The sequence below is a fragment of the Malaclemys terrapin genome, chromosome 4, assembly GCF_027887155.1.
Source record: "Malaclemys terrapin pileata isolate rMalTer1 chromosome 4, rMalTer1.hap1, whole genome shotgun sequence".
Taxonomy (NCBI): domain Eukaryota; kingdom Metazoa; phylum Chordata; order Testudines; family Emydidae; genus Malaclemys; species Malaclemys terrapin.
The window spans coordinates 78,206,448-78,226,779 of record NC_071508.1 but is presented as its reverse complement, the minus strand read 5'-3'; the positions used below and the strand labels follow the sequence as shown (position 1 = coordinate 78,226,779).

The 20,332-nt window shown below is 39.9% G+C and overlaps 1 protein-coding gene across 1 annotated transcript in view; it reads right to left on the bottom strand.

Moving 5' to 3' along the window:
- Window positions 1-4,167: 4,167 nt before the first annotated feature.
- HSD17B12 (hydroxysteroid 17-beta dehydrogenase 12) overlaps window positions 4,168-20,332 on the bottom strand; it is a 154,958-nt gene continuing 138,793 nt past the window's right edge. Inside the window, exons 9-11 of the mRNA XM_054027955.1 lie at window positions 14,298-14,363; window positions 6,715-6,864; window positions 4,168-6,470 (exon numbers count right to left, since the gene is read on the bottom strand). Of these exons, the coding sequence (XP_053883930.1) occupies window positions 6,366-6,470; window positions 6,715-6,864; window positions 14,298-14,363 (321 nt within the window). The 3' untranslated portion in view covers window positions 4,168-6,365. The remainder of the gene's footprint in view (window positions 6,471-6,714; window positions 6,865-14,297; window positions 14,364-20,332) is intronic.

Genomic DNA, 20,332 nt, shown 5'->3' with positions numbered 1-20,332 from the left:
ATTGCCCTCGAATCTGGGGGAACTCCCCAAATAAAATTGGGATTTTATTCCCAATATTTTATCATAGATAGTGTTTCTATCTATCTGTGTATGTCTCAGTGCCAAGAGTTTGAGCTGTGCATTGAAGATAGAGGATATACATGGATGGGTTGTAGCAAAGAATTCTGATCTGTAGGAACTCTCTCAGAATCAGATTAAGAGTCCACTTTAAGATACCAGGGCGATGTAGTACCAGAGGAATAGGTGAACAGGGTCATTGCCAGTGAGATGACAGCGGTACAGACAAACATTCAAAGGTACCAGGCATTTAGCTTGGTGGACGTCAAGTGGATGGAATTTCTAGACACTAAATTTGGTTAAAACCTATAAATCACAGTACATGATCTAAGACTTCCCATATCCAAGTCCATGCCTGTAAATATGTAGGCTATATAGACCTTATATATAAAATTAATGGTTATTACACTAATGGCTGTCTTGCATAAGTATATTGAATAACCCAGAAAATTACAAAGTAGGAATCAAATAATCATTACTGCAGATAATTCCTTTGGCTAATTTCACTCTCAACTCTTCCCCCGCCCCCGCATAATAAATTAACATCTGTGAAGTTGTAGACAGACAACTTAGATACAGATGTGTGCCTCTATAAAACAACTGGGTATACTTGGTTTAAAGTAAGTCAGTGGACTAAAAGATTTAAGCAATCCCTAGAAGAGGTTACCTGTCAGCAAGTTGCTCAGGCAGATAACACGGTTTCTAGTTACTTGGGTCTTCAGGGAAAGGTTTATGAAACAACTTTTCAGCATAGGCAGAATACAAGCAATACGACCAGGATATATTTTATGTTTAATCCATTTTACTGGAAGTGTCTGTCTATACTTAGTATATGCAGTGTTGTTGTAGCTGTTTCCCAGACCTGAAGAAGTGCTCTGTGTAAGCTCAAAAGTTTGTCGCACACACTAACAGAAGCTGGTCCAAAAAAAGATATTACCTCACCCACCTTGTGTCTCTATAATTAGAGTGTCTTTTCACCTCAGCTGGGAAGTTGCTTATCCTGGATGATTCCTAACTGATGGGATAGCATGGGTAATGAGTGTCCAGCAGAATCCTCAGGCTTCTTCTATCTTAAATCTGGTTAAGTACATCTGTTGCAGGCAGTTGCTTCCTTCAGGTTCAATCTGACTGGTCTCATGTCGAGCAAGTCTGGTTTTTGGCTCTTCAGAACCACGTTCTTCAAATACTCACTTGTTCAGGAGGATTTTTCCTCTAAGATAGTTAACAGTCTATAGGTTAGTGAAGATTAAAAGGATGAAGGTTGTTAGGTATACTGCAGTAGAAGAACTTTTAAAAGGCTCCGTTCTTTGAGCCCTGTTCTGGGTAAGTCAGAGATACAGTAGTGTGCTCTATACTAGTGGCTTTCAACCTTTCCAGACAACTGTACCCCTTCCAGGAATCTGATTTGTTTTGTGTACCTCAAGTTTCACCTTACTTAACTTGCTTACTTTCTAATTTTTACCATACAATTATAAAATCAATTGGAATATAAATATTGTACTTACATTTCAGTGTATAGTATATAGAGCAGAATAGTCATAGGCTGTATGAAATTTTAGTTTGTACTGACTTCACTAGTGCTTTTTATGTACCTGCTGTAAAACTAGGTCAATATCTAGAGGAACTGATGTATCCCCTGGAAGACCTCTGCGTACCTCTAGGGGTATGTGTACCCCTGGTTGAGAACCTTTGCTCTATACTAACTTCTTTCAGCCTTTCTAACCTTTTGATTTTAACAGTTAGAGCAGCACAGTCTCTGAATTGTGTGTGTCTCCCTTTTCTCCTGCTCAAAATTGGTTTGTCCCCTTCTGATGACTTTCAGGACTAACTCCTCTTTTACAGATTTGTATTAGGTGTGTTGATAAGGGGAATCTCTCCTCTCTACTATTTAAGAGACACAAGAGGCCACCCGTCCTTTTAGAACCTTTTCAATGGTAATTTATTAAACGTTTTAACACGTTGAAAAAAATCTTAGTATTTCAAACTTTTCACCCCGTCACACTCAGGAAGCAGGACAACCCTACGTTACTGGTAGCGACTTAGATTTCTCTTTCTCGCTATTAAAAAGAGCATTTCTTGCAAGCTTCCCCAACAAATCAGCCCGGTGGAACACCGCCACTCCTAACCTAAGGCAGAAATCCTTTTCTGCACACTGCCAAATGTGCGTCAGTCTGCAATGACTATGCAATAAAGGATGGCTGAGGGAAATAGAGAAAGTGTAACTTCGACCTTGCTGCTCCGTGTTTTCAGTCCTTCTGCTCACATTGCTCAGGCAAGGAGCCTGTATATGAGCTTCTCTTCTACCTCATTCTCCTCTTATTTCATTTCCCTTTTGTTGCCCAGTGTGATCACACTTTCCTCCTCCGAGTTTTCATTTAATATCGAGTAAGTGGCAATTGACCATTATGAACCTACAATCTAGTGGTATTACTTTCATATGTGGAAAACTTAAAATGGAAACATTTCATGAATCTTTTGTTCTATTTGGTCTCTGTACATTTATGTAATGCTCACTTGATTTTCAGAAGCATTGAGCACCCAACAAATCCCAAGAAGTCAAGGGGAGCTGCAGGTGCTCAGCACCTTTGAAAATGAGGACACGTAATGCTTTCACAAAATTTTACTAAAAAAAAAAAAAAATCTTGCTGTTTTGTGGCACTGGGGCTTCATGGTGAATGAATTGTATCTGCTTAAAGGGAGATCCAGTTCCCCAATTTCTCGCTGGGACTGGGTAATGGACATGGAGTTTCCATGTTTGAAAAGGCAAGTTTGAGTAAACGCTAACCCAGCCTTGTAAAAGTTATGAGAACTTACACAAGATCTACCTGGCCATCCTTATAATGGAACCATTTTTCACTCGCGTGTATAAGCAGCAGCGTTCGCTCCTGTCAGGGAAGAGAACAAGAAGTTTGCAAAGTTACCTCTAATGCTAAAAGTCTCAACTCAGACAAAGTGAGCCCAAGCATTTAGGTTCCCAACAATGAAAAAAAAAGTTTAGAAAACTGTCTGACACATATGTACGTAGTCATGAGTTTTGTAAGTGCTAACTACCTTTTGGTCCTAGACAGTGCTAGGCATCACTATAAATGCTACTGCACTGATTGAGCTATTAATCAGCCTTCCAAGTACCTTATTGGATTTCCTCTGCCTCTTTACTTCTGGTTACACTTTTGCCATCCACTTCTGTCTTCTGAAGACAGAACATGTCTGACCTGCTTGAGTATGTGTGTAACTGTCACCATCTAGTGGTATCAGTGCATTGCTACAGTTATTGAAGATTGTTTAGAACAAATGGTAGAAGCCTTTTAAGGCCAAAGTCACAGATTCTATCCTCCATGTTACAAATTTGCATCATAGTAATTGTGCTGTCCATATAGTTACCGATTTTTTTTTTCTGTGCAGATTACGTCCTTAGACCTACCTACTGTGTGACTGACCTCACTTCTGTTCCACCATCTCACTCAGAAAAAAGGGAGTGCAAATAATGCAAGAACTGGAGTTACATAAGTTATAAAAATAATTCAGAACATTTGTAAAAAATTAAAATGAAAAATGTAGTGCAGAAAAGGAAAGTTGCCTTATTTTTATAGCACTTCACAAAATATTGTACATAGGAATCACTTCAATTACTGAAACGTAGCAGGTTTTTAAACTGCAAATACAAAGCAATTTAGGAGAGGACGTGGAGAAGGCTCCCATATTTAACTGAAAATAGAGAAGAGATTTTAAAGCATCAGAATGCAATTCCTGGGCTGCAATTTACGATGCTAGTAACGTGCTTAATATTATACAATGCAAAAACTGAACACGCTGCTTGAACGTAAGAGTTCTCGTCCAAGTTAGCACTTGCTATGCAGCTAGCTTCAGTCAAACTAGGAACACATGCAGGAAAGTGAATTATTTCCCTTTGGTGGTTTACTTTGATATAACAAAAAACAACAACAACAAATGCCACTTTTAGTTGTCATTCTTGACAAGCAGGAAGCCACAGTAATGGTGTTCTCTTTGGGGTGGGGAAGGATCATTTCAAGTGTTGTGCTGCCCTGTATACAAGACACCAGTTATCATTTGAATGAAGCAGGACAAAACATTTAAAAAAGGAAACAAGAGTTAACTGTTCAGGAGAAATCTTTTATTTTAACTATTTCAGTTCTCTGTGTGCGCGTGTTAGAAAAAGAATATACACAGAATTAGTTAGTCAAATAACCCCATGTCTTCTCCAAAGCAAGCCAAGAAACAGTGGCCTTATGCAATCTAATCCACCCACATTCAATCACCCCAACTCCAAAATAAAAGCTATGGGATAAGATCCTCATCTCATACCTGAGCAGCACCATTGCATCGGTATTCATGTATTTTCAATGTACAGAAATGTTAGCCCCTTCATGCTTCAATACAACACATTTAACTTAAAAACAGAGCTTTAAATTATTCTCTCAAGGGCAATAAACAACTCCAGATCACAGAATTTCTAGCATCACTAAAAATGATGAAGCTATTGCCCATGTAAGTTACTTTTAAAATACAGTTTTAGTACATTTATGGCTGGTAAAGAGTTTGATGTCAATGGAGACCAAAATCTTTATCTACAGAGCAAACAGACACAGGCAGGGGCAGTATAGACTTTACACACACAATGTTCCCCCATGGTGAGATAAGGATAGTGCAGCCTCAATGGAGCATTCCGTCTGGGCTAAAACTTTCAACCCGACGATGCCAACCAGGATGGCTTTTATTTCACATATCCTATTAAAAATTATCCAATATTTTAGCAATCCAATCTTTTGTAATCCAGAAACCCACTCCTCTCCCAGAGTGGACTTTTTCACGGTGTAAAAATACATTCATGGCTCAGCCTAGAAACAAAAACTTTTGAAGCACTTGATTCTGCAGTTTCTCTACATTTAAATGCATTTATTGTTTTTAATTTGCACATTCATTTATAGAAGTTGGTTTCAAAGTTTCAGCTTCTTATATCAGCAGGCCCACAGAGGAGAACAGACTGGTGCATGTGCCAGAAAAAGAGTTTAACCAGCAGCCCTAACAAAGACAGCACTGAATTTCAAGATCTGCATTTCAAGTACTAATACTGTGTTTTACAGATCAACCAACAAGCAGCGTGTAACTGGTACCATTTATCTACATTGTGCTACAACTGTCTACAGATTACAGCAGGCATCAATCTTTTTAAAAGGTCATTACAAATCCAGAAGATAATATATTTTTGAAAAGTTAGCATTAATATTCAAGATGCAAGAACTTAAACAATTGCTGTTTTAGGATGTTAAAATATATATAGCAATCACTCCCATTGTACACTTTGGCTCACTTCCCTCCACTTCATAAAACAGATTACAGTATATCCTTCAAATTTACACACAAAAAAATCAAATGTTGGTTCAAGAATCCATTTTAGTACACTAGATGAAAGCTATGAGTGGTCTTTTAGGATGTAAAACAAAAAATAACTGAGAAAGCCCACCCATTTTTAGTTAACTTGACACTAGCCTGGAAATGGTTTTATTGGAGACTCATACATAGCAGCCGGGCAGCTCTGCCCAGGGGAAGTTACACATACTTCTCCCTGGTGTCCCAATACACATACAGCTTGCTAAGTGAAACATGGGGAGACATCACGAGAAGACTAGCCATACAGCATCCTCGCAAGCACTCTGAAGCTGAGCTGGGGAGTGGCTACATCAATGAACATTAGCTTGCCTTTTTTAATAACCATGTTTTCTCCCAGCAGTATATCTGGGAGACAAACTGCCACCATTCTTCCCTTCACCCAAACATGCACAACACAGAAAACAGGTGGTGGTTATATAACTGGCCTTTGGCCATCACTTTAATTTTTTCATTTTGGAAATCAACTTCCATTTTCTCTTTTTAAGTAAGCACAGGCCATCTGACTTCAATGTATTTTAAGACGCCCTAGCACTGTGTCTTGCTTTATTGTGGGTTTTTTCTTTATTGTGGGTTTTTTCTTTTATCACCAAGCTACTTGCACTGAGATACAATTCCTTATTCATTGGTATAAATACATTACATAAAGCTAATGATTAAATCCAGTTAGTATCCCATAGTCACATATGACCAACAAATCAAGCATATTTTGAAATCAATATTGGAAAGTTGAGGCCAGAAAGAAATCATGTTATATCATAATCCCACCCCAAATTGGTGTTTGGTCCCATTAGAAAGTAAAAACTATAAGAGAAAATTTTAAATGTGATTAAGTCTATTTCATGCTGAATTGTGGGTACTGAGCCATCATGTGTCAAAACATCTGATCAAGTTGCTGCAACTTAGTTTTCCTTCACTTTCTTTAAGTAGCGAGCCCGCACTTCCTTGTGTTTTTGCATTGTCAAGTTGATGACTGCTGAGGTGGGAAGAAGAGAAAAGATCCAGCCCTAAGAAATTAAAAGAAAAAACTCCAACTATTATCACCTGCACCAAACGAACTTAAAATTAATCTCTTCTACATTTTCAAATGTGACAAAATTAGGACTAAGTACGAAAGAACAACTGTCAGTCTCAGGATTTAAAAAAAAACCGAAACTAATGTAATTCTCTTTCCTTCATGGTCAGAATACATGCAGAACATACTCAGGACCACACAAAATGAGTAACATCCCCTTTTTGAAGGTAACTTACAAAAATGGCATGTGGCAGACATCCGTTGGTCTGGGACTGCAGGCCTACTGTGCCCAGGGCAGCTCTTACGTATGTTTCAGGACTGGGCTTATCGAAAGTTGGTTTGCGGATTTTAGACATTTTTGTAGCCACAAAATATGGTAGAACACTCTGTAGGTAGGAAAAGAGATCACAGTAAGTGAAGTGTATTTTCAATAAAATTCTATGTACATCTACTGAGCATGGCAAGAAGAAACAAAGCTCATATTGTATATCCTGGCTTGGGGTCTCTAGGTGTGCTCTCCAAATATAGAGCCTCTGTCTAACTAGCACTTGCCTCTGAGAGAAGAGACCCTGCAGTCCAACTGCCTAGCCTCTGGGACCACTGCCGTCCCTCTCTGCTCCCTCCCAGTAGCTTAAACACAACCTTTCCCCAAAAACTCCAGACAGACAGACTTCCACAGAATTATAAAGACCATTGCTCTTTACTTAACAGCATGACACACACAGATCTCAAGAAAATAAGACATGCCTGTATATATTTCCCTTACCTCACTTTCCTCATCACTATGGAGAGTTCTTTGGGCCTGGACAGAGTATTCTGGTGCACCAAGGATCCTTTCCCTATAGTCCTCCCTTCAAAAAAAAGGAGCCTCTCTCTAGGTCAGCTAGCTGTCTCTGACCTTGGCTGGTCAGCATTTAAAAAGGACCCATGCTACAAAAGCCTGCCTCTATTTTCTTCTTTCCTATCCAAAGCTTCCTGTTCAATGAGTCCCTTGAGTTTATATGTCCCCCTATCAACACCTGGTTCCTTTGTTCTAGTGCTGGTGTTTTTCCACTTTTCATATCACCAACCTTCACAAACTAGTTCTCCAAGGCTCCAGCTAAACCGTTGTCCTCAAGATCCTTCCACCTGAATAGACAGCTATTCAGTTTTAATGACCCACTACTGTGCCTGGCCTGGAAGAGACATGCTTACAGCCTTGTCAGCAAGAGGTGGATTCCACATTTACACCAAGGCATTCCCTGACACTGCAATTTCTTAACATAAGAACCACCATACTGGGTCAGACCAAAGGTCCATCTAGCCCAGTATCCTGTCTTCCGACAGTGGCCAATGCCAGGTGCCCCAGAGGAATTGAACAGAACAGATAATCATCAAAAGATCCTTTCCCTGTCGCTCATTCCCAACCTCTGGCAAACAGAGACTAGGGACACCATCCCTGCCCATCCTGGCTAATAGCCACTGATGGACCTGTCCTCCATGAATTTATCTAATTTATTTGAACACTGTTATAGTCTTGACCTTCACAAAATCCTCTGGCAAAGAGTTCCACAGGTTGACTGTGCGTTGTGTAAAGAAATACTTGCTTTTGTTTGTTTTAAACCTGCTGCCTATTAATTTCATTTGGTGACCCCTAGTTCTTGTTTATGAGAATAACACTTCCTTATTTACTTTCTCCACACCAGTCATGATTTTATAGACTTCTATCATATCCCCCCTTAGTCATCTCTTTTGCAAGATGAAGAGTCCCAGTCTTATTAATCTCTCCTTATACAGAAGCCGTTCCATACCCCTAATAATTTTTTTGCCCTTTTCTGAACCTTTTCCAATTCCAATACATCTTTTTTGAGATGGGGTGACCACATCTGCATGCAGTATTCAAGATGTGGGCGTACCATGGATTTATATAGAGGCAATATGATATTTTCTGTCTTATTATTTCTTTCCTAATGATACCCAACATTCTGTTAGCTTTTTTGACTGTCACTGCACATTGAGTGGATGTTTTCAGGGAACTATTCACAATGACGCCAAGATCTCTTTCTTGAGTAGTAACAGCTAATTCAGAATCCATCATTTTATATATATATAGATGGGATTACATTTTCCAATGTACATTACTTGGCATTTATCAACACTGAATTTCATTTTCCATTTTGTTGCCCAGTCACCTAGTTTTGTAAGACCCTTTTGTAGGTCTTTGCAGTCTGCCTAGGACTTTATCTTGAGTAGTTTAATATCATCTGCAAATTTTGCCACCTCTCTGTTTACCCCTTTTTCCAGATCATTTATGAATATGTTAACAAACTTTGTAGCATTATCAGAATAATAAATTGTAAAAACAGATTCCCCAAATAGTCCCCAGTGTGTTTTCAGGCAGTTTCTACATATAACTACTGAAGATGGCAAGAAGCCACAAAGTTCATAGAGTACATTAGGTGTCCTGTAGCTAGCAGTACTGGATTCTAAAAAAAGTATGAACTTCAGTTAAACTTTAAGAAAAAAAATCGAATCACCTTTTGGTGAAATCACAATCTATCATGTGTATAGTGTGTATAGTGTGTATAGTGTGTGTGTGTGTGTGTGTGTGTGTGTGTGTGTGTGTGTACACACACACAAAATCAGGATTCAAGAGAATTAATAATCCATAGACATATAACCTAGGGCTATGTTGTTCGATTTCACAAGCTAAAGAGGATTGGTCCTGACCAGTACTTGGACAGAAGAACTGCTAGGAGAATCCAGGTGGTGCAGTAGTGGGGCTCACGATTCAATAGGCAGAGCTGTTACCAAACCAATGCTGCAGAGTGACATTAAGGAGTGTGGTGATGGGTAAGTCTCTTGCAGAGGATTTCAAATCAGTGTACTTTTGCTTGTTCATGGAACTTTGAGAATAGTGTCAGCTCCACTGTTCTGAGCTAATTCCAATTTTGGGTAACTTCATTCTGTCTTCCCAGATTTCTTGTTGCTTTAGTTGCATAAGGAAGTCCATTTCCCATTCTAAAGTATTGCTAGTTGTTGTGTTCCATTCCACAAGGGGGTACATTTCTGCGTGGGCTGAAACATTCCTATGTGCACAAGACTTGATTGGGGAATTCAGGGAAAAGAATGGCTAATGCAGAGTGGGATTTCCTCTTCTCCCTGCTTCCCCCCCCCAGTGCATTTTTTAAAAGTCATCATAACAAGACTCCCAGTGATCAGTTTATACTTTCAAGGCTCTTTGCAAATAAAAGGGTTAAAGACTTAGCACACAATTTTCAAATGTGGATAAAGGCACTTTAATAGAAGTGGTAGGGTGTCCAGATGTCCCGATTTTATAGGGGCAGTCCTGATTTTTGGGGCTCTCTTATATAGGCACCTATTACCCCCCCACCCCCGTCCCGATTTTTCACACTTGCTATCTGGTCACCTAAAAAGTGATCTTATTTTCAGAAGTGTAAATGCCTTCAACTCCCATTATAGGTCAGCAGCATCTCTGTAAAACCACACCACTCATTCATGTGTCTAAATATGAATGTATGTGCCTAACTTTAGGCATCCAAGTTTGAACATTTTGCCCATACTTTTTAAATTAAAAGGTTCTACTTTTCATTTGCTGCCTTTCAAACGTCTGCTGGAACTTGACTGACTATCTGGCAATTCCAAATTCAAAAATGAATAAATTCTCCAAAATCCCTTTTCAAGTCTCCAGGCTGTAAATCTTGCCAGCATCTCTCCAGTAAGTTTCATATGAAGTTTTGAGGACAAGCTATTTGAAGTAAACTATAGCAAGTTTTTCTTTTAAGACATACCCTTTTTTTTCTCTGAACACCTTTCTGCAAATTTGGGCAAAATACAGTTTCAATCTTAACTATCCACACCATTCTGAAACAAAAAAAAATTATGTACAAATTGCACTACTTAGATGCACAACTAGATGGTGCCGAAAGATAATTCATTGTCTGCACAGAGAAACTGAGCACTGAGTGGGAATAAGCTGTACCGCTGATAGTTTATATGTAGCGTTCTCTAGCCATTATTCTAAACACTTCACTGTAGTTAAAAGTTATAAGACTACGGAACAACATTTTATCTCCTGCATTCTATAGTGGAAAAAAATGCTTCAGAAACATTAACTCTACCATCTCTCACTAAGAATGCGATCTTTTGTTTGGGCTAATGCTCCTATATGTCCTAAAAGCTGTTAATTTTTCCTAGGGAATACAAAAGTGGTAAAACTATTCAGAGGTATGTTTTATTCAACTGGGATCAAGAGATTGAAAGGCTGTAAGCAAAGCAAGGTTTGCTATGGATAAAACCGGGTGCTTGCATATAACACACTACACTGTTCAGACCAGAAAAGTCTGTAGAGCAGCTGATCATATAAATCAGTGGGAAACCTACGAATAGAACTCAGAGTCCTGTGTCCCTGTCTTATGCACTAGCTTGTAAACCACACTCACTCCCTATATGAAGGAAGACAAATTGGATCATAATCTTTTTATACTGATGCTTCTTGAGAAACTGCTGCATTCAGATCTTCTGGTACTACCACCCACCCAGAGGTACAGGAAGGTACTTTCAGGGTTCTATGAAAAAGCCTCTTTAATGCCCACAATCCTCCCCCCCCCCAAAAAAAGACCCCTACTTATACAGAATAACAAAAAATCTCAGATATTCAAGGAAAATCCTTCAAACAAGACAAAAGTGTAAAAGAAAATCCAGTACTATACCACTGCCGGGATACTATAGTAGAGGGATTAGGAAGAAATGTAAATAGAGTTAAGATTTTTTCCTTCCTTATACTTTTAAAATATGTGTAAAAGTATTTGTAAAGAAGCAAAAATGCCCAACATCGACAGAAAGCTGTTCCCTGCCTATTGTTCTGAAGCAGAAAATAAGAACAGAATGAACAGAAGGAAGAACCACCCAATGACCCCTTCAGACTGACTATTCCATGGAGAATCATGTTTCTGCAGACAGAGCATGGGCACCCCCATTAATAGGAAACTCGCAAGTTAGTCTTGAGAGAAATCCTTAGATTCTTCCATATTCCTTTCATTCTTGGCAGCTACTTTCCACTATAGATTTTCATCCTATTCTCCATACATGCACAGGAATACTTGACCCTGAAGCTATGTAGTTGCTATTCTCCAACTGAAGATTGGAAGTGGCCTCTGGAGCCAGAGAGGAGTTGGTTTCTGAACCTAAAAGTTTCTCTGCATTACAATACAACCACACTGATCGAACCTGGCTTCCAAAGAGAAGGCATTTTCACTCGGGCAGCATTGCTACAACTTGTACTGAGCTTCAGAAGTAGTATATTAACAAGCTGTTGTGTGTTTCTGCTTTTCACACAAGTGTTTTCTATTGGTCTGGTATAAGCTGAGGACATGCCATTTTAAACAGCTACCTCAAGTGGAAATGCAAGTCTGGAATTCAAAGTCTATTCACCATTGAGAAAGTTGTAGTGATGAACCCCATACTTCAGATTTCAAGAGGCTGAAGTACTCCTAAGGGAATGAAGGAGACACGTTGGCCAAGCTTTAAAGGTATGCCTCTAGGGTTCATTAATGGTAGGCACAGGGGCTCAGACTGGGGCAGGGAAGAAAGAAGACCAATAACTTACTACAATTAGCATAAGAAATTCTGATCACCAGCTATTAGACCCACACAACTCAGAATGGCTATTCATTTAAATTTAGGGAGGAGATGGGGAGCTACCAACAATAGAGAGCCAGCATGCCAGAGAAGAAAAGCCAGGCTGACACTATTCATTAGCTTGACGCATTTAGGATATCAAAGTCTATAGGAAAACATGCTGGTAGCTAGGGGAAAACTTTGTTAGCGGGAAGAAAGGAAAACCTAACACAGAGAAACAGCTTTCAGTAAAGTTTAAGTCTGCCAAATACACAAGTTCTCAGCTTCTCTACATTCAGAGCTAGAAAATTTTAGAAGCTGCACTCCAGGGGGGCTCTCCAGTGTTTACAGTAAGTTTTCTTGACTGTGTAAAAGCGTCATGTTGACTGCATTTTCATTACCATGTCATCTATTCCTGCTCAGAGCAGGTCTGTGCAACAATACTTAAAACATTATCAGCCGCCAGTGCCTTGTCAACACTAAAGTTTCACCATTGGTACTCCTACTGAAATTGCACCAGTGGTAGCAACAGTTGGGAATTTTAAGAAAAAGTTTAGTGTAGGTTTAAACAAGGAAGCCATTGTAAGGACATTGCATGCAATAGCTTATTGAATCAGTTGTCCTTTTCCTAGCACTGTCCGCACAATACTGTTGAGAAATAAGGACAAAAGGCATTTCAAGCAATATGTTTCTATTATGCTCTAAAAAGGAAAATCCATGAAACAGACAAGTTGTTCCTTGCCTAAGGACATGTGTACTCAACAGATTTTAGACATTTTTAACCAGTTAGTGAAAACCTAGTTTGTGTCCAGACACTTCATGGCTAGTACTCACTAACACTGGCCGCTCACAACTGTTCTCCTGTACCTTGTTTGAAAGATTTTTTTTAAAAAATATTTCTTTTTTTTGCATCATGTAGCATTGCTTCCCTGACTGTGTAACCTGCCTGGTCAGTCCTCCTTTCCTTCCAGCTTTCTGTGGTAGGACATCCCAGAGTAGATTGCCTCATATGTTGCACCTGATATTCCACATGTATGTCCTCTGAGCATTAACTGCTACTGAAGCGCTAAGAAAGCCACCATGATTTTCTAACATCACATGATACAAAATATGGGCAGGCAAAGTGGTAGCTATGGACGCAACTCAACCATGTTTGTAATGAGATCAGATGAGTGTTTACAAAAATAACATCTGTACCTGTAGAGTAGATAGGGCCTTATGAAACTCTCACCAACCCTGGGATGATTTATGCTCTGGGGTAAAAACCATGAAAAAAAAAATCATTGGTTGTGACACCCAAAGACAGGCAAAACTTGGTGTCATGTGTGTATTGCTTTGAGTTTTTGAGTTCAAACAATTCTGAAACTCAAAGCAAAGAGGTGTGAGATACAAAACTACAGAAAGGTTTCCCCAAGGTCCTGCAAACAAAGCCAGCTAGTGTCACATAGCTTGATTCAGTGCTCTTAAGCCCTGGTTTTCTTAATTTGTACCCAGATGGTTTACTGTTCTACTGTAAACACAGCTAAGCTACTGCAGGTAAACTAGAGCGCAAAGATAAAAACTTATTAAATGAGGTAAAACCAATATCAAGTTGTGAAGTTATACAACTGGAATCTGATATTCAAAATGAACCTATTTCCCCGATGCAAAGCTGTTCTTCCTGCTACAGTTCCCCATAGTGTAAGCAACTGCGAGTGCAGAGATCCTACTGTTACAAACTTTATTAGAGTTGCCAGCATCATTCTTAACTAGTGATAAACTAAAGGACATTTAGGTTCTGTGTTCTAGTCCTTAGTGTGGTTAGCTATTGGATTTCTGGTGCATAATGTCATGACAAACATACCAGGAGATTAAGGAATGTTGTAACTAGTCTAGTACATAACTACAATCAGTTTTATGGAATATATTGTAGCTAAAATCGTAACAGGTGCAGTCAATTACATTGATCTTCTAATATTGAATGATTTGTAACACTCATCTTTGGTTTTTGTTTTTAAGTCATTTATACTTAATTTCAACAGGAAGAGTTCAGAAACAACTGCTACTGGGACAAACAAAAATGGAAATTGTATCTTTAATGGTTTATCATCATCACATTTTTGAGTGAATGGGATGATTTCCTTTTGTTGCCAAGACAGCAACTGTTACTGTGGTAACCACACAATAACAGGGATACTTAAATGAAACAAACTCCACTCACCTGTACAATGATGCCCTTGCTCTTGTACTCCGCATGGAGGCCTCGAGAGAAGAAATCCACAAAAGCCTACAGAGAAGGGGGAGGACAAATAGTATATATCAAAGTGGAAACTAATATGTATGTAGTTTGTCAATATTTCTCAGGATTTTATAGAGGACTATTTACAAATCTTACGCTTTTAAAAAAAGAAACTGGTTTTCAAAGAAAGTTTGTAGATTACAGCAAAACCATAGATTCATAGTGCAATGCAAGTTCAGAGCAAAGATGTCCCCAATACAAAAGAGAAGATCCAAATCCCTTGGAACTACTGGAGGTTCAAATCTGGTTGCAGATTTAATTTTTGGGGCTTAGGCCCCTCTCTAGTCCAAAGGGAAAAGGGACTGGAGCTGATATATAACAAAGTCCAGTAAAATGGCTTCTCGCTAAATGCCTGATTTACTTAGCCTCTTATAGAAAGGTAGTTATCTTCCACTTTACTTCTCCATTTTAAAAAAACTGGCAACAATTAAAATTGTTTCTTTCTTTGCAAAACTGAAGTGTTTAGATATTTGAATTTTTTCCAGTTCTGCTTTCACAGAAATGCCACCACATTTTACACTAGCATGTCCACTACAAGAGTGGCATTTGCTGGCTTTGAAGAACACCACTGATCATTCTCCCTCAGTTGGAGGTTTACAAGTACAACATCCTATGGAAGAAAAGGTGATAAAGGAAGGAAATTGGTAAGGATTATCAAGACACTATCTCACAGCTTAATACAGCAAACAGACCCTGCTGTTTCCCCCTCCTTCCATACCTACTCCCAAATGATGAGCACACCACTTGCAATTTAACACATTGTCAGTGCTGTAATAACCCAAGGCTACTCACCAACTTCAACATTTTTTAGGACCATAAGGTTTCCAAACCATATTTCTCCTTTGTTTCTTTTTCACCCAGGTAAGACACAAAAGGTGTCAGATGCAAGTATCATGACTTACAAGAACAAGGCTATACAGATCAATGAAGGAACTAATGCATTTTATTCATATTATAAAGTTAAATACAATTATTTATCATTTACTTTAACTTCAATTATTCAAGAAAAAAAATCAGCTCTAGAGAAAAAGAAACTAGAGATAGCAGCAGCTGCTTCAGAGCTGCGTCAACAGACACAGAGCCAAGAAAAAATATTACGTCTGTTTTGCTATTTTCTTTCATTGATCATGTCAACATCACTAGTACATTAGTAAAAATCCTACTTATACCCAGTGCTTTGTTAAATTCATAGTATCCATACTCATTTCTATTAAGTGGTCATCTCACTGAACTTCTCAGCCCGTACACAAAGCAAAGAGGGTATACTCCCACACAATACAATATTATCTTTATAGATATCTACCTGAGCATATGACAGCACTGAAACCCCCCCAGATTTTACTGCATGACAGATGGGTCCATGTATTTTACATCTTCAAGTCACATGTACAAATTAGGTTGGCGTTTAGAAGAAAAGCTTAACAGGCCATCTAGACCACACCCAAGTCAGTTACTAAAATAGCTATAATTTTAACAAGTTAGATATGCAGTTGTAAACAGCTGCCATCTACCATGCCTGGGCCCGGTGGAACCTGCATATGCAAATAGCTTGTTGGGCATTTCCATGTTCCACTGCCAGATTTGCATATGTGGTGACTGCACACCACAAGAGACATGCAATCATGCATCTATCCTATTTAAAATAAATAAAATCAGGCCTATACATTATTCCTATGGCTAACCCTGGTATTCTCTTAATTAACAAAGTGATTCCCTTTCCTCACTTCAAGTAGAGAATTTCAGATCCTACATGTCTGGTAGTCCCACAATCAAACACTGACTGTAAAATATAAGGTGCAAAAAGGAACTGCCAGCAATTTTTATTGAAAGTTATTTTGCAACCAAAAATAGCATGTTCATTTTACATAGGTTAAACAAACAGGAATTTAGCCACTTCTACTGTGCAAATGAATTAAATATGTATTTCTAAATCATTCAAGACGACAGACATTTGTACAAGATTTTACTTTTGTTGGAGCCCAGAGCTCCTCGGAGAGCCTTAAAATAATTGAAAATAGTAATTTCAAGAATAGACAACATGCTTCAAATAAGCCTGAAGTATAGAAACCATCACTCTCTCTCTTCCCTCTATCCCTGATTAATAATAAATAATAATAATAATAAATAGTATAAGTAAACACAGTGCCTGCAACAGCAAAAGCAATCCACGGTGGTAGCTCTCTCACACCTCCATTCCCCCACCAAATCAACAGCAATGAGAAGTGGCCTGGCACAACACTTCTACCTACTTCCCGCACATGTCAAAACACAGAAGGAAGGAGGAGGAGTTTTCCTTTAAGAATATGTCACTGCATTTGTACATGTTGACATCTCCACAGGTAAGCTGAGCGAGAGTCAAACACTCTCCTTCAGCTTCTATCTAGTTAGCTAAGGACACCAACTTAGCCCTGAAGGATGCCACAGATTAAACTAACAGATGTTGAGGGGGAGAGAAGCTCAGAGTTGCAGATGGGGCCCTTCTACAGATTATAGACCTCAGGAGAGTAATTTGCAAATTTGCTAATCTCAGCCACTGTGGTAGAAGAAAAGCAATTCTTCCAAACATAACAGCAAAGAATGGAACAATTACTTTGTAGTTGTGTTTCTTGGATGAAATCGTCCATCTCTTTCCTGTGTCTCAGTTTCCTAGCATATGACAAATGGAAAAATCTCAAACTCTTAAGATTTTTTAATTCTTTCATGTGGCAGCAGAGGATGAGAACCTGAGCCATCTCCCTCACACAAGAAGCCACATGCCACCTCTGAATTTAATCAGTTCCATTGGAGAGTTCTAGACAGCTCACTCATTCTACAAACTGAAGCTACCAGGAAATTGACATTCTACATAAGATGTAGGAAGTGATTCTTTTAAAGGAGCTTTCATCAACTAGAACTCTCATCCAGGCACTCATTATCTTACATCTTAATTACCGCAACATTCTTTCCTCTAGTCCTGACAAATGAAAATTACTCCATTTAGAATGCTGCTGCAAAATTCATCTTCCTAGACCTTCAGTTTGACCATGTCACTCCTCTCCTTAATCTCCACTGGCTCCCCCTTCTTTATTACATCAGACATAAGCTGCTTGTCTCCACTTTCAAGGATCTTTACAGTCAATCTGAACCCTAACCATCATCTTTCGTTCACTATTGAGATGTCAACTCCCACCTCTGATCTGTCCATAATACCAGCCTCCATTGCCCACTTGTTAAATTTTCAAACACACATCTTTGTGCTTTCTCCCATGCTGCCTCATGCTTGGGAGGAGATTTCCCTAAACATCTGCATAGCTACCTTGTTATCCTTCTTCAAAAAATTCCTTTAAAAAAACCTCTCCTTTGTCAAAACTTCACGATTCTTAGGCTGCTGGTGTGCTGAGATCACTGCCCATCATGCTGATCAATACGGTCTCATTGTTTCTTTGTACTCCCTGTCTATCTGTAGCCATTACCTCTTATACTTAGCTTGCAAGGTTTTAGGGGCAGGGACTGTATTTTTATTGTGCATTTGTTCTGCCCCTAGCATAATGGGGTCCTGGTCCATGTCTCAGGCTTCTAGATACTACAGGACCACACTAATATCCTATGACACATAAGGCTATTAAATGTGGATTCTTTCAAAAGCATCAAACCTGGCATGAATTTGACAAGGGGCTGCAGGGACACTGATCCACCTTTAGATAGATTATTATAGACCACAATACAGCAGCTATCACATGGAGTTAACTCTGAAACTAACTTGAAGGCTAAGGTAATCAAACAGATTTTATACAGTGCCTGTAAAAAGGGCCATATGAACCTGTTTTGCAGCACATAGCACTACTTTTCTTACACAAAGTTTTGATTCCTACTGGTAGGTGGTTCTGAGGTACCAGGATAAGTGCCATCAGGTTGGACATGCCTTATCTACCCCATTTATATCCTTATACACAGATCTCTACCCCTTCAAGGGCCTGGCTGTCAGGGAGACGGCTCTCTGTTTGGGATGGAACTAGATGTTCTAGAATTGGGTGTTCAGCTGAGAACAGGCTCTCCGAAAAAAGAGAAAAGCTTTAGCCATCTACAAGTTAGTTTGGTGGCACCTTAAAGACTAACAGATTTATTCGGGCATAAGCTTTCGTGAGTAAAAACCTCACTTCTTCGGATGCATTCTATGAATGCATCCGAAGAAGTGAGGTTTTTACTCACGAAAGCTTATGCCCGAATAAATCTGTTAGTCTTTAAGGTGCCACCAGACTCCTTGTTGTTTTTGTAGATACAGACTAACACGGCTACCCCTGATACTTGACTACAAGTTAGTTGGGAGCCATTCCTTTCTGGGCCACTAGGAGCTATTAGGATCAAACTCATCTCTCCTGAACATTGCCAGGACTTGTTACCAGGTGCACAGAGGCGTTCTTCCCCAGTAGAGAAAACAAAGTTACTTACCTGTAACTGGAGGTTCTTTGAGATGTGTGGGCCCTATCTGTATTCCACTGAGGTTATGTGAATGCACCATGCGTCCAGAGACGTAACTTTTGAAAGTGGTACTGTTCAGCAGTCAGAGATAAGGGATAAGGCCCTGTTGTGTAGCCCAAGAAGTGAAATGTGTTCATTTGGTGCAAAACAAGCATCTTGTGGAGTCCTTTTTTGCAGCTTGAAAGGACCTCTCTCACTGCTAAAAAGCACTCCTGTGCTAGTGGAGGTGTCCATCCAAAAACCAAGCCATCAAAGTGTGTGTGGGTTGGGATGTCTGAGTCTGCCGTTGTGTTGGGTCAGTAGCTCTGGGAACATCTGAAGCATGAGTGGAGGGTGCTTTGACATGCAGGGAAGAAGTCGGAGCCAGAATTGGCAAGGCCAGAAGGGGGTGATCAGGATGGTTGTTGCTTTCTCTCATCTGATCTTGTAAATTACTCATAGTAGGAGGCGCAAGGGGAAAAGGTGTAGTTCATGCGATCCAACCAAACAATGACTAGAGCCTCTCCCTGTGATTGAGCTCCAATTCCTCCCCTGGAATGATACGGGTGCATTTGGTGTTGGTGTGGGATGTGAAAAGATCCCTCACGGGGGTTCCTCACTGACCAAAGATGTCAGTCATCACAGAGTCGTACAACTCTTACTCATGGCTGGTTGCAAAGTTTCTGATGGGAGCATTGGCAATCATGTTCTGGGTGTGCGATAGGTAGGCTGCTGTCAAAAGGATGCGATGTGTGATAAGGCTGACCTAGGAGAGAAGGCCTTAAAAGCCAGAGGCTAAGTGACCAAGGGGAGCTAGTGAATAGGGGACCGCAAACAGGGAAGTTTGAAAGGGGGAGAAGGAGATCCCCCTGCTGAATGAAGGTGCGAGTACTAACTTTGGGGCGAGTGAGTTTGTTTGGCTGTTTCTCTCTCTCTTTCAGGTTATTTCAGTTACGGGTCAGTTGGGATTGTGTGTCTCGGGACTGTGAGTCTTTGTTCCCTGGCTCAGCCTTGATCAGCCTCAATCAGCCTTGTGATCACCCTCCCCCTGTGTGATTAACGACGGGGCACAGCTGACCTAAGAGAGAAGGCCTTAAAAGCAAGAGACTAAACGACCAAGGGGAGCTAGAGAACAGAGGAGTTTGAAAGAGGGAGTTGTAATATAGTCGTTATGATTAGGAAGGGTTGCATCACCAGTTCCAACGCTGCTCCTGTCCCCTCCACCTGTGCCTGTATCCAAACAACCTAAAGGACAGTTACCTGTTCCGTAACTGGCATTGTTTGAGATGTGTTGCTCAGGTGTATTCCACAGTAGGTGTGCGTGCTCGCCACATGCACCGGTCCTGGAAGTTTTTCCCTTAGCAATACCTGTACTGGGGGAGCGCTACTGTGACCCCTAGAATGGCGCTTCTATACCGCGTTATAAGGGGAGCTGTGCACTTCCCCCACCCTTGGTTCCTTCTTGCCGGACAACTCCAACAGAGGGGAAGGAGAGCGGGATGTGGAAACACATCTCAAAG